This window comes from Chelonia mydas, chromosome 1 (assembly GCF_015237465.2).
Source record: "Chelonia mydas isolate rCheMyd1 chromosome 1, rCheMyd1.pri.v2, whole genome shotgun sequence".
In the NCBI taxonomy this organism is placed as follows: domain Eukaryota; kingdom Metazoa; phylum Chordata; order Testudines; family Cheloniidae; genus Chelonia; species Chelonia mydas.
The window spans coordinates 26,614,278-26,632,600 of NC_057849.1; the positions used below are offsets into that span (position 1 = coordinate 26,614,278).

The following is an 18,323-nucleotide window of genomic DNA, read 5'->3' on the forward strand; positions in this document are numbered from 1 at the left end:
CACTACCACAGCTGTTCCCATATCAATCAGTTCTAGAAGATTTAACTGTTAAGTTAGTAGTTGTGAATGGCGCACAGAACTGAGATGAAGCTACATTCTGTTTTCATTCAATTCTTTACTTTTCTGAGCAGGACAGTTCTCCAGAACTAGAACCTCCACTCTCGGAAGCCTTGCTTTTTCCTCATGCCACAACCCCAGCACTATCTTGCCACATGCCAGTGTGTGAAGTGGAGGCTGTGTGTGACATTTCATTTCCATTTCAGCATAAATTCAGGATGGTGGAGAAATTGTTTGCATTTGTATGGAAAATTTAGAAGGATAGGAAAAAAAACTTTTCAGGTTGTAAAAAATAAACCTGTGTGGTAACACTCTTGAAAGCAATATTAAATCAAAGTAGGTTTTCAAAACCCATATAAAAGCATAGGCTGAGTTGAAGCAATTCAGGCACTTAATAGGTTGTACTACAACACAGTTCCCTGACCAAGCAATTAGCCCAAGAGGATTCTTCCAGCCTCAAATATCTGTAAAGCAGCTCCTGGCAAGTGTCCAGTTTTTATTCAACTACGTTTTGCCTCAACCAGAAGTATTTGTGATGGGCAACATTAAAAACGGCTTTGGAGAGACTTCCTGCATTAGGCTTTGTTCTGCTTTGATTTGATTGTATTTCTCTAGGCCTGTCACTTGCCATTTTGAATACAAAGTCTCTGGTAATGCTCTGAGAGTTACTTTGCCTAATTTATAAGCTTGGATCTCCAAAAGGTCCTTTATTTGAAATTTGCTTTAACTGTGGGAAATAGGAAGTGAGTAGGGAGAAGGAGATCTTTTATAGCAAGACACTTGTTCGGACTGTAAATTAGACAGTGCACAATGTGACCAGAAATGGGCAAGCTTTTGTAGAGCCTGCTACATATTGGAAAAGAGATGAGCTTTCAAGGATATCTGGGCAAAGATTGCTGTGCTGGAAATTTGCTTTATGAGGGTGGATAAAGTCTTTCAGATAACGTTGGCAGATGAAAAGTGTTTTAATCAGCGACCTCAGTAAAGAGGAATTCCTGAGGCCATTGCTACTTAACAGAATGCAGGCATTAAATATTTTCATTGCATCTCATTGAGGAGATGTAACATAGAACTTTTAAAATCAGCCTTTCATTTTAAATAATAGGTATTGTGACAACATAATGCTCCACTCACCTACAATATTAACATTTACCTTCTTCCAAGTTGACAGCAACTTTGGGCAACTGCAACTAGTATATAAATATTTTTAAAAGCCAGTCCTGATGTGTGCCAATGAATCTTTGTCTGATTAAAAGCTTGCTTGACCCATGAAGTAACAGTAATGAATGGCAGATTCATTCATGTCAGATTTTCAATTTGGAACAAAAGAAAAGGGTTTGAAACACACACACATGCATTGTTAGCCTTGGATCCAATTCTGTTGATAAGACTTAATTCTTGTAAAAAATACAAGACACTTCCCTTACTGCAGGATGGTTAGGATTTAAGGCTTCAGGAGTGAAATCATGGCTACATTTAAGTTAATTGGACATTTGTCAATGGGGTCAGGATTTCACCCCTGGACTTTGGCACAATCCTGCAAATACGTGTGTATTTGAATAACTTTCCTCTAATGAGTACTCTGATTGAATTCAGTTCAGCTCATTTAATGTTATCCACATATGTGTAATCAAGACCCATTTGTATGTGTGCGGTGTTCATGTCACCTTAACATTGCTCCTTTTTTGAAGAGAAGGATTTTTTTTCCTCTCTGGAACCCATTTTTAGTCTATAAAATTCATCCAGCATAGCAGGAAATCTTTTACAAGATAAAAAAATATTTTAAGGTGACATGACTAATGAGGAAATAGATCAAAAATATACCTCTAACAGTCAAGTGATCTGGATTCTATTCTCAGCCCTGCCCCAAACCCCTTGTGCAATAATGGATAAGTCATTTAACAGCCTGTTGCCATGTCTCAGTGGGTCACAGCTGAGGATGCCAAATTCAGGAGGAACAGCTGAGAAATAGGGCAGGCGCAGCCCAGGCTGGTGGTTATTCTTCCATAAGATATACCAAGCCAGTAACAAAACTAAACTTCTGTTTCATCACAATGATTAACAAGAAGTCCAAACTGCCGTCTCCCCAAGCATTCCAGCACTCATTTCACCATGCAGACACTAGCCTTTGATGAGTAGTTATTTAAAACCAATTTAATCAAACAAAAGGTTCCTTCTAATCCCAAAATCAGCCACATAGCCAGATCAAGATATAACTGAAATCTTACCCAATAATCATGCTGTTGCTAATCCTTTAGTATTTAATATTTAAAGGTTTATTTATAAGATGAAAAGAAAAAGGAGAGAGTTAAAATGGTTAAGGAAAGCAAATACATACAGTCATTGCAAAGTTCTTGGATCAGGTTTGTAGCAGTGATGTTACAGACTGCTGGCTTGTAAGGCCTCTGATAACTTCCAAAAGATTGGAAGGTCCTCAGTCCATTGGTTGGAATGCGCCTTTTAGTGTAAGTCCATAGTCCAGAAAACAGAGCAGGAAAGAGGCCAAAATGGAGATGCATCCAGGGTCCTTTATAACTTTTCCCATGTGGAGGGAATGCTCTCAGTCTTAGTTTGTGGAAAATTACAGGCACAAGATGGAGTCTGGGGTCACATGAGCAAGTCACATGCCCTTGCATGCTTTGATGACTCATAGGAGCAGCCATTACCCATATTCTGGCTAAAGCGTCCAAAGGAAAGCTCACTGAGCCTGGAAAAGGCTTCTTCTATGGCCCTGGTTTTCCATAATGGGCCATCAACTTGAATGATCCATTCACAATGTGCTGGTTATACTGTATTTAAACTACCTTTTGGGTGTTACCCCAGGAGCAAACACATTTGAAATACTGGTACATAGTCAATATGCATAACTTTAGATACAAAGATGATACGTGCATCCAAAAGGATAATCATATTTGATAGATTGTAACTTCTCCATTGATACCTTACATGACATACTTTGAGCAAGATTTGTTGCATTTGTCTAACAGTGGTAATATTAATGATATAAATGGTTATATTTTGATCATACAGCATCACAGCCCCGCCCACCCCTCCCTTCTGTTTTTTCCCTTCTGTAGAATGAGGATGATAATACTTATCTACCCTATAGAAGTGCTGTGAGGCTTAATAGGATACCATCAGCTTAAAAATTATACTTGTGTCTGCACATTTTTTACCTATGGTTTTTACAAGTAATTCCTAAGATTACTAGAATTTAAAGAACTTGGAGAAAACAAAATTCTATATTTTGTCCAGTTTGTGGAGTTGAAACACTTTGTATATAATCATTTTTCCCCTGTACAGTCAGTTTCCACTTTTTTTATTTGGGTGGGGAGAGGACTTTGACACAGCAATAGGGGAGAGAACATGATTTTAAATAACACAGGAAAATCTGATCTTAAACCCATAACAAATTGGCAGGGATACAGAGGTGCAGGTGACAGTACCTGAAATTACTTTTAACTGCTTTTTAATAGACTAAATTTCAAGTTGATAGAGTCATTTTCAGTCATTAATGTTCGTAATGCACTTTAAGATCTCCAGATGGGAAGGTACTATAGAAATGCAAAGTATGTAATAAATAATACATATTGCACTATGGATCACTTCACAAACCACTAAAATGCAGTCATCTCTAGGGAGGAAGTTGGCAACCATTAAACAGCAACTATCAAGATTTCATAACAGTTCAGGACAGAAAGTGAAAAGAAAACCACCTTATCCGTGAAACTACCAAGAAAATTTAAAGTGAAAAGTTCCATGGGATTTTTAATGACCACAACTAATTAGGACCTCAGTCTTATCCAAGGAGCACCTCAGCCACCTCAGTGCTCCCTAATAATGTGCTGGATCATTGGTTCATTGGTGTATCAGAGAGAATGCCACCTAATGAATCACTGCTATGATTTCCTGTAGCATCTTGGTTTCCATTTTGGTCTCTTGATGTTGACCCAGCTCAGCCCTGCTTAATTTATGAGATTGAATGAGATCATAGATCAAGGAGCTGTGATTGCACAATCAAGGTGGTGAACAAAGGCATGTACACATCTCTGGGTTGCGATATCAGAACCACATGAGCTTACCTCTTGTGGTTGCCATAATGGAATCAGAAATACTGCACATAAACACCTAGTGGGAAGCGACCATGCTATTTGTATAATCGTATACAACACGGCAACAATGGTGTTGGTGGTTAAAGTCCCGATTGTAGCACATAATTCAGTGCTGTTAAGGCTTGTCACTGTGAGCTCCCACATTGGCATAACCATTGTTTCCTAGAGAGAGAGTGGATTGAACTAACACACTTCAGCATTAGTAAAAAAAACAAACTCACATGGCAACTTTAATGATCCCAAAATGAATGTAATCTGTGCTGTAATAATAGCTGTGCAATCGAACACACTGTGCATTTCAGTGAAATGCTATTTAGCGTTTGAAAGGTGTTCACTTCTCAATTAGAATGTCTAAATTAATGACATATAACAAAGCTCCTCGCCACTAATTAAATCAACATCAAAATAAATCTCTCTTCCTTATAGTCTGTGTTAACAATGCAGCAAATAATAATCACGCTGCTTTACAGTAGGATGTGTGTCAAGGATTGAAAGTGTCACTGCTTTTAGGGAATGTTCTATTTTAATAGTTTTCGTATTAAGTGTTAGATGCTAGAGATCATGTTCCCATCTTATTCCCCCACATTCAAATTGCTTCAGTGTCTCTTTTCTACGCTCACAAAAGAGCAAGTTGTTGGTCAGGTAACCTTACTCTGTGTGCTTTTAGAGCAGAATTAGGTTCTTTATTTTTATTCCAAACTTTTTCCCATGTTTTAAGGCATCTAAAATCCCTAAGTGCTAAATCTTTTTTTTTTCTTTTTAAGGATTTATTTATCTCGTTAAGGTTAGGAACATATCCTGATGTATTCTGTATGTTTAGAAAAATAAAACTGCAATGAGTAAGGGAGATTTGTCATCATTATAGCTCTAATGACATATGTTTACTCCTCTATTATACTTCTCTCTCTCACCCACCAAAAAATAACCGAATATAGCTTCCTCCTTTCTTCATATCCTCATAAGCTATCAAAGATTAAACTTTCCCAAACGCACAGTCACATGCTAAGTCCTTTATAATAGCTTTAAGATATAGACCATTTCATTGCAACTGCTTTTTAGTCAGTTCCCGGGCTAGGTCATTGTGACTGGAGTTTGCAACTGCTTGTGCTCTGTCTGGTAAAGTATTCAAGAAAGGCTTCCAAACATGGAAATCTAAAGTTTCATTTCCCTCTGAGGCCATGTCTTTTCATGTGATACTGTAGTAACAGATTAAATGAATGTTTCCTCTACTAAAACAAAAAGTGTGGGTGAGCTGGGTTTGATCCAGCACTGTAATAAACTCTTTCTGCTACAAAAGAGCCAGGTTGAGGCACTTCTTTATACGAGAGGTAGTATCCTGGAGGATAGTCAGATCACCCAGCAGACGTGTGCTTGGTTTATAACTACATCTCCTAGGCAGGGTCTCAGTTCATTTCCTATCTCTTTCTAAAACTTTTGAATAATAGGATCAGACCATTTATAGCTGGCAACCTGTGAGGACTATTTTTTTAAATGATGGATTCCCTCCTGTGGTACATTTATTCTTCATCTCTAGTATTACATGCTCTCTTTGTAAAAAGTGTATCAAGTTTCCCAGACATCCTCTGCAGGAGGTACTGCTTTTCCTCAGTGCAATGAAAGATACAGCTGTATTTGTTGTTGTCTGTTTCAGTGTTACAAACACTTTTCCTTGCCTTCTTCTATGATTCTGCTGCCAGGGTCCCAGAAGTAATCAGTAGCATATAAAGGCTTGAAACCAAGCCCACAGCAGGGATCTGATTCCTCAGCTGGTGATAAATACATTTTGTGGTATATTTATGGTTACATATTGGCAAAATTGTGAATAAGCAAAAACTTGAAGGTGGGGATGATGATTATTAACCATTTGAATTGGGGTAGCATCTAGAGCCCCCCAATCAGGATTTGGGGCCCTGTTGTTCTTGGCAGCACACTTGAAAAGAGGGCCATGTCTACAGCCTATGAGGAGAGAGAGCAGGTGGATACAACAATCGGATGGGGATAGACCAGGGTAACAGTGAGCTGTTACAATCAGTATAATACCCTGCAGTTGCAGTGTACCACTGATCATTGTTTTGTGGGCATCACTTTGGCATTGAGTTGTAAGGTGGAATTTGAAAGAGGATAATGTAGTGGCTTTTCAGATTGTTATGGAGAGCTGCTTGCAGGCTTAAGGCAAAGATTGGAGGAAGCACAAAAGTGTTTGAGGGAAAATTGAACAAGGGGGCGATAAAGGTTGGAATCCTGCACAGAGCATAGGCAGGAGGGGATTGTATGGAATTGTAAATTATTTTAAAATAAATCTGCCATGTAGCCAGTGCCTTTAGATCGCCTATCCTTGAAAATAAGAATGGCCATACTGGGTCAGACCAAAGGTCCATCCAGCCCAGTATCCTGTCTACCGACAGGAGCCAATGCCAGGTGCCCCAGAGGGAGTGAACCTAACAGGTAATGATCAAGTGATCTCTCTCCTGCTATCCATCTCCACCCTCTGACAAACAGAGGCTAGGGACACCATTCCTTACCCATCCTGGCTAATAGCCATTAATGGACTTAACCGCCATGAATTTATCCAGTTCTCTTTTAAACCCTGTTATAGTCCTAGCCTTCACAACTCCTCAGGCAAGGAGTTCCACAGGTTGACTGTGAGCTGAGTGAAGAACTTCCTTTTATTTGTTTTAAACCTGCTGCCCATTACTTTCATTTGGTGGCCCCTAGTTCTTATATTATGGGAACAAGTAAATAACTTTTCCTTATTAACTTTCTCCACACCACTCATGATTTTGTATACCTCTACCGTATCCCCCCCTTAGTCTCCTCTTTTCCAAGCTGAAAAGTCCGAGCCTCTTTAATCTCTCCTCATATGGGACCCATTCCAAACCCCTAATCGTTTTAGTTTTCTGAACCATTTCTAATGCCAGTATATCTTCTTTGAGATGTGGGGACCACATCTGTATGCAGTATTCAAGATGTAGGCGTACCATGGATTTATATAAGGACAGTAAGATATTCTCCGTCTTATTCTCTGTCCCTTTTTTCATGATACCTAACATCCCGTTTGCTTTTTTGACTGCCGCTGCACACTGCATGGACGTCTTCAGAGAACTATCCACGATGACGCCAAGGTCTTTCTCCTGATTAGTTGTAGCTAAATTAGCCCCCATCATATTGTACGTATAGTTGGGGTTATTTTTTCCAATATGCATTACTTTACATTTATCCACATTAAATTTCATTTGCCATTTTGTTGCCCAGTCACCAAAATATGTTCCATTTTAGCTGGCTTTAGATCTGTGTGGCCTTGAATTGATTCTTAGCCCAAATTTCCAGTCCTACAGTAGTTTAAAATGTTGCTTAAAATGTGATGAACACTTGCGGTACCCATCACTGTTGTGTCTGGATACCAACATACCGACTGATAGTACATCACAGTGCAATATGTGGGGCTGAGAAGGTACAGGATTTAATGAATGCTTCATCCGGTAAGAGAACAGGTTTAAACATCAGGAAAACGATCAGTTTTGTGGCCTTGATGATGAGGAGGAAAAAATGCCCAGAATATGCATACAGCTCTCTGGTAACACCCACAAAACTAATGTTTCTATAGCAATTCAAAGTTCCAAAATACTAAGTCATTCCAATTGCTGGAAACCTTGGTGTTGTGAATCTCTTGTGTAGATCATTAACAATCCTCTCTAGGGTAGATCATTTTAATTAGGATCAATTTGCTTTCCCATTGAATATTCTTGCATTTATTTTGATTATGGAAGTGACTGTTTAACATTAAATGATGACTCTCGACTCCTCTGCCCCAGCACATATATGAATAACATAACGGATAGTTCTGTAAAGCAAATCATATTTCTTTGCGTGCATGTTGACTGAACTGACTTGACTCCAATAACTCTTAGTCATAGTTGCTTTATTGATTTATTTATTTCATGTTGTCTGTAGGTTCTTATCAAAGTATTGGATAACAATGATAATGGCCCGGAATTCTCTCACCCAAGTTACGATGTCACGATTTCGGAGGACATTCTCCCTGATACTGAGATACTGCAGGTCGAAGCTATAGACAGAGACGAGAAACACAAGTTGAGCTACACTGTTCACAGCAGCATTGACTCAGTCAGCATGAGAAAATTCAGAATTGACCCCAGCACAGGGGTACTATACACTGCCGAGAGATTAGACCATGAAGCTCAAGATAAGCACATCCTTAATGTAATGGTAAGAATGGAATATAAGCTTGGTACCTAGAACACTATCGTTGTTTAAGATGTATATTTGCTTTAGTCTTTGGATAAGCAAAGAGTTTTCAGTATAGTAAATGATAATTAATTTAATCTTTTCCTACACTGTGCATTGATTTTACATTTTTTATTTAAGCTCTGCAAGACTTATTACCAGTACATTTTATCTAATATGAAATGATTTGCCATCTTGAGGGACAACAAGCAAGAAACGTTATAATCTCTTGACATTTGGCCCTTTCATCTGAGATCATTTTCAAAGTTTCTGAAGAGAAGCTAAAAAGTTCTTTGAGAAGTCGCTCACAGAAGAATTGCTTCTTGCAGTTCACAAAGCTGTAGCCTTGGGAAGCATGGCAGCCTGATAGATAGTTTACTTATATAGGTTTATTTTAAGGTGGTAGATATTCATATACCGCTACTTTTCCGAACATGGGAGTTGGCAGAGAAAAAATTAATTATCGGTTTGTGTGCTCAATGTGCCTAAATTATAGAGGTGAATGTGCTCTGCTTTGATGTGGAAGTTGCATATTATGAAGTGGAGATTAATTTCAAAACAAATTAGTTTAAACTCAGTTAGTTTAAACACTGTAACCTACTAATTTTCTTTAGCTATCTAAGAGCCCTGTAGAATAAGCCCTTTGAAGCACCACCGTGTGGCCCGTTAGATGCAAGGCTAGCTTTAGGAAGAAACAACTTAGGCACCATCCTGCATACTGCTACTCATCTTCAGGCAAGCAGAGCCCAAGGAGAAGGCAGGCTTGTGGTGAGTGAGAAGTGACAGGAGCTAAGAAGAAGTGCAGACATGACTATAGAGAAACCGGGGTATGGAGATCATTGCTAGGATTGTGTGCTTAGCCTCCATGTGTTGCAAAGTTTGCTTGCTTTATTTAAGAAGAACCAAAATATTCAAGGTTGTCTTACACCTGCCGGTAGGATCTTCACTGTAGCCAGTGCTGAGATTTTGGATGTGGGAGTGAAAGAAGGTACAGGTGTAAATAATAGCTCCAGGTCTGCAAGGTATTGAGTCCCTCTTGCGAGGTTTGATCAGTCCCCGCTGACTGCAGTCTAAGTGAAGAGTGCTCAGCACCCCGTAGGATCAATACTGTCCTTTTTACCCTGGGTACTGTGATCTTCAAAAATGTATGCACATATTTGCTGATATAAAAATCCACACGTACCTGTATGCGCAAATTGGATTTTTACATGCAAACGATTAGATAACTATATCATTGGTCATTGTGTGTGCAATCCCATACATTTTTTTGGAAAGAAGGAACAAAGCTACATAGATGTGCACTGTACATACTGCTGCTTTGTTCCCCTGCTATGGTGGCAATGAGGGACGTGGCACATCGCAGTTTATATTGTATTTGTCAGCATTAGAGAACCTTTGGCACAAACTCAAAACTGAACATCAAATGAGACTTTATGGCATTATTTTGTATCAGTTTAAAAATCTACATCTTCAGTGTGGGGGCACCAGGAATAAATTTATAACAAATTAAATTTAAAAATACCCTCCAGTCCTTTTTCTCCTCTTGATTTCTCACTTTGTGCCATCTCTTCTGTTTGTCTGTCTTTTAGATTTTAAGGCCTTCAGGATGGAAAAAGTCTGTACTTAGTGTAATGTACAGCAAGGAGCACATTGCCAGGGCTCAGATAGTTATTATTACTGCTAATAAAGCTATTTAAAGATGTTTCTCCTGCATTTTTTCTATAGGTTCGAGATCAGGAGTTTCCTTATAGAAGAAACCTGGCCAGAGTCATCATAAATGTGGAAGATTCCAATGATCACAGTCCCTACTTCACCAGTCCTTTGTATGAAGCTTCGGTGTATGAGTCAGCAGCTATTGGATCTGCTGTTTTGCAGGTCACTGCTTTGGATAAAGACAAAGGAGAAAACGCAGAGCTTATCTACGCTATGGAAGCAGGTTAGAGGACGGGGCAGAAAAGGCTGCAATATGATGCATTCTATAAACTGAAAAGAGTGATTATATTGGCTTTAATTTAGAGATAGGGTAACACTAAGAAATCTTTACGGATTCTTGATCCTAGCTATCCCCTGATGAAAGTGTACAAAAAGTACAAATTCTTGTCTGCTGTTTTCCACATTTAAGCTACTGATCAGAGAGAGCTGACTTCATTTTAATTAGATGGCTACTGAGGCTTTTACCTCTAGGTCAGTGGTTCTCAAAGCCAGTCCACCGCTTGTTCAGGGAAAGCCCCTTGTGGGCTGGACTGTTTTTTTTACCTGCCGCGTCCGCAGGTTCGGCCGATCGCGGCTCCCACTGGCCGTGGTTCACCGCTCCAGGCCAATGGGGGCTGCGGGAAGGGTGGCCAGCATGTCCCTTGGCCCGTGCCGCTTCCCGCAGCCCCCATTGGCCGGGAGCGGCAAACCGTGGCCAGTGGGAGCCGCATTCTAGTGCAGTGAACAGGATGGCTTCATCATAAACTAACACAATGACAGCTGGTGCTAACTGGCATCTTTGCTGACATTTTAATCAGAGGAGCAGGGAGACTGAGGCCACTTTTGCCGGCATAGGGTATGATATCCCTCGTCCCCCCAGCCAAGATTTGTATGCATGCAAAGGCCCTACTATAGAGGCATCTTATACGAGTATAGAAGTGTTTTGACTGGTACAGCTTATCTTTCTCACTGAACCTGTATAAGCTACACTAGCAGTAGCATTTTATCGCTCGTATAAGTTGTGTCTACAGTGGGAAGGTTTGCCGGCATAGCTATACTGACAAAAATGTGAAGTATAGCTTAGGCCTGAGTTTCCTTTCTGGCCCTAGAGTTGGTTACTCCAGAGTAGAGCTAATAGCAAGACTTTCTGGAAACTTGCATTGCCTTTGTCCATGCTGTGCTGCTGTTGTGGAAAATTAGTGGATGTGAATCTCCAAGGCTGTCAGTCCTGTATTTTTCATGGTTTAATTTCCCTAATGCATTTCTGGGTGTATGCATATATATGTAAGAGGTGAACATTTTATTGCTTTTATAGATTTGAATTTAGAAACCATTTCCAAAGCCGGAAATTAGTATGCATTCAGTAGAGATACTTGGGAAAAGTGAGAAAATGGAAAATCCTATCTCTTAGATTGCTTTTGTGTTGCTGCTGCACTCTGCACTTTGAAATAATGTGAATTTTCCATTTTAATAATAATAATGCTTGGCACCTATATCACACTTCTCAACTGTAGATCACAAAGAAGAGGAATCCCATACTCCATGATGGTCCCAATGATTAATCAAGACACAGACTTAACTTATTAGACCTTGATCTTGCAGACTGATCTATGCAGGTGGCACTTATGCTCTCCTAGAGACCCATTCACTTCAGTGGAGCCATGCAAATTTACACCAGCCGAGGATCTTGCCCATTATTCTTAGTATCATAAACATATTAATAAACAAACACTAAGCATACCTATTAAAACGCAGTTCAGAAAGTTCAACATCTGAGCCAGTTTCCAAAGTATCTAAATAATCCTCTTCATTTTTCAGTGAGAGATCAAGAGTTTTCCAGTGGCCACAGAATCTTTATTGTTTGTGCTATTTATGTAGTCTTAGCTTTTCCAGAAAAACTAAGGCTACATACCCAGCCCTGAGCAAAAATATTTTCTTGGCTCTGTCTTGTGTTGTTTAAGTCTATTAGGAACAGGTTTAACTAAACTGAAATAAGCCTCGATCAACCCAAAATAAGAGTACCTGCACAGCTTTATGCACTACACACCTTACATTAAACCATGCAACTTTCTCATGGTGACAAACCCTAAGGAACCCTCATTCTTGTTCACCCGTCTCTACTCTGGAGGCTTTGTAAGAATGACAGGAATTGGAATTTCACTTCCTTAAGCAAATAAGAAGATAATGTTGTAAGTTGTTCAAAACAGAAAACAGTTAAATACAGACCTGAAAAGCAGCCAAGCTGGACAGTCTAAGTAATCATATATATTATTTATGCATGTGGTCAGAATGCAGGTTTATTATTTGTATCATGGTATCCTCTAGAGGCCCTAATTTAGATCAGGAACATTGAAGTAGGAAGGGTTCAGGCGCACAGAAACAGTCCCTGCCCTGTGTGATGGGGTTGCATGTGATGGTGGGGGGCAGGGCTCAGCAGCCCTGGGTCTCATTTCCTGTTTGTCTTACGTTCCTAAAAACTCATGCTTCAAGGTTCCAGCCAGCCACCTGCAGAGGATCAGAAAGGGATTCCCGTGTATTCTGGGTTGTTTTTTTAATCTCTTTCCTCTGGCTCATCAAGGACAGCCAAAGCTGGAGATGGGACATTGGGCAGGGAAGGCCATGGCTCTGAGGTGGCACTGAGCACTCTCTCTCTCTCTCAGATGCTTGGCTGGCTGGTTCTTGCTCACATGTTCCGTGATCACCATCTGTGGGGTTGGGAAGGAATTTTCTCTCCGGTCAGATGGGCAGTGACCTTGGGGGATTTTTTGCCTTCCTCTGCAGCATGTAGGTACAAGCCACTTGCCAGGATTATCTGGGTATCTCACTTAATCATTTCCCTGCCATTGCAGCGGTCTTGGGCATCTCATTCCTTCCCATTCTCTGTTTGAGGCACATAATAGACTGATCTCCCATGGACTTTGGTTTAATTTTGGTTGTTGGGTTTAGTGTGCAGGAGCTGGGTGGTGTTGATGTTCCTGTCATATACAAAAAGTCAGACAGGATGATCTGGTGGTCCCTTCTGGCCTTCAACTCTAGGAGCTAACAATCTAAATAGACAAGACAGATAAAGGGTGGAAGCAGAAGCATTCAGAGGTGAAGTGACTAGCCCAAGGTAAGTAACAAGCTGGGAACAGAAGCCAGTTTCCTGAGTCCCAGTCCAGTATTCTATCCATTGGTTCATACTGCCTCTCTACACACACTACTGGTTCTGTCTCCCACTGTCCTTCCTGTGAACATGTTCCAGTATGGTCAGCCAGTGCCAAGAGTGTGAGCAGCTCCAGCAGAGTATCAGACAATTTACTGTCTGGGGGAGGAGCTGGTCTCAAGCTCTATGGACAGACAGCTGTGGCTGTTTTTGCCAGATTTGATGTCATCTTCACTGCCACAACAAGTGACTCTATGCACAATTAATTAGGAGGGCTCCCATCAGCCATACAAATAAATGCGGCACAGCATTATGTTCAGATGGAGTATGTTGGTGAAATACAGTTCTGCACTGTGTATCACCGTTCTATGGGTGGCCTTTTCTTTGAAAGAGATAGATGTCATACGTTTTATTTATTGTGGCCCTCGGGAAAGGGAATAGATTAATAACCCTGGAAGAATTAAGTCCTGGTCATCACAGAATGAGCACAGCATGGGCAGCTGCATTTCAGGTTACCCATGCTGACACACCAATATGCCTCCACCCTTTCCTAAGGGATCAGCCCAGGGAGAGAGGGCACCCAGCTCTCTGTCTCTGTGCCTGTTCCATCCTTGGCCAGTCTGCTGTGGCTTCCAACATGGGAGCCAAACAAATGGTGTTTTAGAACAGTCTAAATAGTCACAACGGACTAAGGATGGGTGAGGAAATGGAGGAGAAGAGACTTTCCCAGTGTAAGTAGCGGGGTTAGCAAAAGAACTCAGGAGCCTCTGTTCCACTAGCACTGGAGCAGAGGCCAGCAAATTACTTTGTTCAAGGTCACCAGACCTGAGTATCTACCTGAAGCAGATTCCAACCGGCAACCTAGTGATAAAAGACTCCTTCTTCCATAACCTGAGCCATCTACTTCCCTCCATGCTCCTCCTACATGATTCCCTCATTGGGATATAGTTTTATATTCCCTATTATAATATGTGTGTGGGTGAGGGCGTGGGATTGGTGTATTGCTTTTTTGAAGAGGTAGACAGCAAACCAGTGAAGAATTGCACACATCCTACTATTTTTATTAGTCCGTCTGTCCCACAGCCCCCTGGTTTGTCTTGTCTACCTTTTATGTCTTGTCTGTGAGACTGTGAGCTCTTTGGAGAAGATACTGTTATTTACTGTATCTTTGTACAGCACCTAGCACAAGGAAACCCCAACCTCGTTGGCCTCTAGGCGCCACCACACTACACATCATAAATAATGTAGTGCTGTAAGTATATGGCTACAATGCATTGTAATATAGTACATAATGGAGACAGAAAATAAGATGATGATGAAATGATGTTTAGGTTATTAGATGGCCATTTTTAGGCTGTATGTTTTCCTCCTTTCTACATATATCAGATCACAGAATCATAGAGCCTTGGGGTTAGGGGGGACTGCAAGAGTCATCTTGTCTACGCCCCTGTCAAGATGCAGGATTTGTTGGGTCTAAACCACCCAAAACAGATGGCTATCCAGCTTCCTTTTGAAAACCTCCAGTGAAGGAGATTCCATGACTTCCCTAGGCCGTCTGTTCCATTGTCCTACTATTCCTACAGTTAGGAAGTTTTTCCTGAGATTTAATCTAAATCTGCTATGCTGTAGTTTGAACCCTTTGCCTCTTGGTCTGCCCTCTGTGGCAAGAAAGAACAGTTCTTCTTTATCTTCTTTGTGGCAACCTCTTGTGGAGCCAGTACACCCCGTCACCCTTTGGGGCGTGGGGAAGGGCATTAAAGCCCCGCAGCTGAGTCCCAATGACCACCCTGAGCCTCAGGGCCTAATGGCCAGACTCAATGTGGCTGCCCTCCCTTGCAGGGCCATGTGGCCTAGTGGCCAGAGTCAGTATGGCTGCCCTCTTAGTCAAGGCTGTGTGACCGCGCTGACAGTGCGGAAGTGGGCTGCCACCCAGGGGTTGCTGGCAGCCAGGGAAGAGGGATCCAGGCCATCCCTGCTCCACCAATTCCCAGCCCACGGCCCTGATAGCAGCGAATGGATTCACCACTACATTAGTGAGGATCCGTCTGAAACATGCTGCCTTTGTCCCGGTTCCACAACCAGACCAATCTCTAGTTCCCCTGGGTTACTTCCTACCCAGTTTTCCACTGTTGCTGTGCACAAGTCTCCTGGGCCTCTGGGGTCATCAGTTTGCAGAGCTCCCAATGACTTGGGCTTCCGTGGGCAGCCAGGTTTTGGCCTGGGTCTCGGCGCGCTTGGCCTCCACGATCGGGGGCTCCAGCAGCTCCGAGGAGGGAGCCTGCAATGAGCCTACTTTCTCCTCACCCCCGACTGAGCTGGCCTTTTATACTGAGGCTCCAGTTGGAGCATGCCCAGCAGTGGCAAGGGGATGTGGCTTCCTCCACCCACCATGTGGGGTTAACTCCTCCTTCTCCAGTGTGGAGCAAGTACACCCCGTCACACAGCTTTTCACATATTTGAAGACCACTATCATGTTCCCCCTTAGTCTCCCTGTCAAGGTTCCTTCCCCACTCTGAACTCTAGGGTACAGATGTGGGGACCTGCTTGAAAAACCCCCTAAGCTTATTTTTACCGGCTTAGGTTAAAACTTCCCCAAGGTACAAACTATTTTACCTTTTGTCCCTGGACTTTATTGCTGCCACCACCAAGCGTCCAACAAATATAACAGGGAAAGAGCCCACTTGGAAATGTCTTTCCCCCCAAAATCACCCCAAGCCCTACACCCCCTTTCCAGGGGAAGGCTTGATAAAAATCCTCACCAATTTGCTTAGGTGAACACAGACCCAAACCCTTGGATCTTAAGAACAATGAAAAAGCAATCAGGTTTTAAAAGAAGAATTTTAATTAAAGAAAAAGTAAAAGAATCACCTCTGTAAAATCAGGATGGTAAATACCTTACAGGGTAATCAGATTCAAAACATAGAGAATCCCTCTAGGCTAAACCTTAAGTTACAAAAAGACACAAAAACAGGAATATACATTCCATTCAGCACAACTCATTTTATCAGCCATTTAAACAAAACAGAATCTAACGCATATCTAACTAGATTGCTCACTGACTTTTTACAGGAGTTCTGACCTGCATTCCTGCTCTGGTCCCGGCATAAGCAACACAGACAGAGGGAACCCTTTGTCCGTCCGTCCGTCCGTCCCCCTCCAGCTTTGAAAGTATCTTGTCTCCTCATTGGTCATTTTGGTCAGGTGCCAATGAGGTTGTCTTAGCTTCTTAACCCTTTACAGGTGAAGGGGTTTTTCCTCTGGCCAGGAGGGATTTAAAGGCGTTTGCCCTTCCCTTTATATTTATGACATATTATGACATAATATTCCCTCTTTAAGGGGTGAAAGTAAAATTGAACTCTTACCAGTATGGGGGGCTGGGAAGGGAAGGGGCCTCAGGCAGAAGGGGCAGGGCTGGGGGGTCAGCATCCCCCAGCCAGGCCATCCGCGCTGCCTGGCCCATGCTGCCTGGGGCTCCAGTGGCGATCAAAAGGGCCCGGGGCTTCGGCCAGAGCCCTGGGCCCTTTTAAATTTCCGGGCCGAGGACAGCTACTCGTTTTGCCCCCATCAGCGGCCCAGGAGAGGGGGCAAAAGGGGCAACGATATTAAGCTTTAAGCAGGGTCCTTTGCCGTGGGAGGGCTTTAACGTCGCTGCCCCTTTTGCGTTCCCCCTCCCCTGGGCAGCGGCAGCAGCGCTTTAAAGTCAGCTGTACGAGCCGGTACCGGCGGCCACGTTTTACCGGTACACCGTACCGGCCCGTACCGCCTTACTTTCACCCCGTCCTCTTTTCCAAGCTAAACGTACACCGTTCCTTCGGCCTTTGCTCATAAGGCTAGCATTCCATCCTTTTGGTCATCTTCATCTCTCACCTCTGGATCCTTTCCAGTTTCTCTACATCCTTTCTATACAGCAGTGACCAGAGCTGGACACTGTACTCCAGCTGAGGCCTAACCAGTACCAAGTAGAGCAATACTATCCCCTCCTGTGACTTGCATGCTTTGCCTCTGTTAATACAACCCAAAATTGCATTTGCCCTTTTTGCAACAGCATCATATTGCTGACTCATCTTGAGGTTGTGAGCCACCACAGCTCCCAGATTCTGCTGCTGCCAAGACAGCTATCCCCCATTCTGTATTTGTGCATTTGGTTATTCTTCTCTAAGTGTAGCACCTTGCATTTGTCCTTGTTTAATTTCATCTTGTCTGTAGCCCAGTTCTCCAATTTATCTAGATCCCTTTGAATTTTAGTTCTATCCTCCAAAGTGTTTGCATATAGGTTTGTCTTCTATAACTGCCTGTTGTTTCTGTTTCATCATGAGCTCTGTCTGCTTTTCCAGGCTTCAAGCCTCCATTTACTATAAAACTGAACTCCTATGGTTTCATTATCCACAGACGTTCCAATCCTAGATGTATCAAAATTGAGGCTTCATTTGCTGTAGTTTCTATAACCTATAAATTCTGTGCAGTGAGGATGCTGATTTTAGCAGCTGGGCTCAGATCATACACAGCTTCTTCATTCACAGGAAGTATTTTGAATGATGAAAGCAGTAGTCTCATAATTTAATCAGAAATTTCTAAAGGAGAAAAACAACACCCCCCCTCCCTTACATGTATCAGTCTGTGACTGTAACTGATTCCTGTTAGCTAGCAGTAACAAAATAAAACTGCTTGGCCACATGCGATGTTTGTCAGTGCTACCAGTGTGCTCATCCTTGTGGGAATCTGCACCCCGGGCTTCTCAGTGAACAGCACAAAGTTTGGTTTAGCTAGCATAACCCTTGGCCTCTGTCGCTCTTACGGGTGTGTTTATAGCTGATATGTGGGAGCCACTATCATACTGATCTCTGCTGTTTGGACTAGCCTCTGTGCCTTAGAACCTGCAGCAAATACGGGTAGTCTTAGCAGTCAGTTACAGCTTTCAGAGAATCTGTATTTATTTACTTCTTGGGTCGCCACATAGTTTGTTCTCCAGCTGGAATTTTCACACATGCTGCCCTCTGCGCAACAGCTGGAGCAGTTGCCACTAAAAGATCACTGTTTACTAATGATTACCACTCAGTGGTGTATGAGAAATG

General features: G+C 42.1%; 1 protein-coding gene across 8 annotated transcripts in view; it reads left to right on the forward strand.

Annotated features, from left to right (window-relative positions):
• FAT3 (FAT atypical cadherin 3) overlaps positions 1 to 18,323 on the forward strand; it is a 544,317-nt gene that overhangs the window by 414,094 nt on the left and 111,900 nt on the right. For all 8 annotated transcript variants that reach the window (XM_043528746.1, XM_043528786.1, XM_043528740.1 and 5 more), the window contains 2 exons: positions 8,121 to 8,396; positions 10,140 to 10,350. In XM_043528746.1, coding sequence (XP_043384681.1) covers positions 8,121 to 8,396; positions 10,140 to 10,350 — 487 coding nt within the window. The remainder of the gene's footprint in view (positions 1 to 8,120; positions 8,397 to 10,139; positions 10,351 to 18,323) is intronic.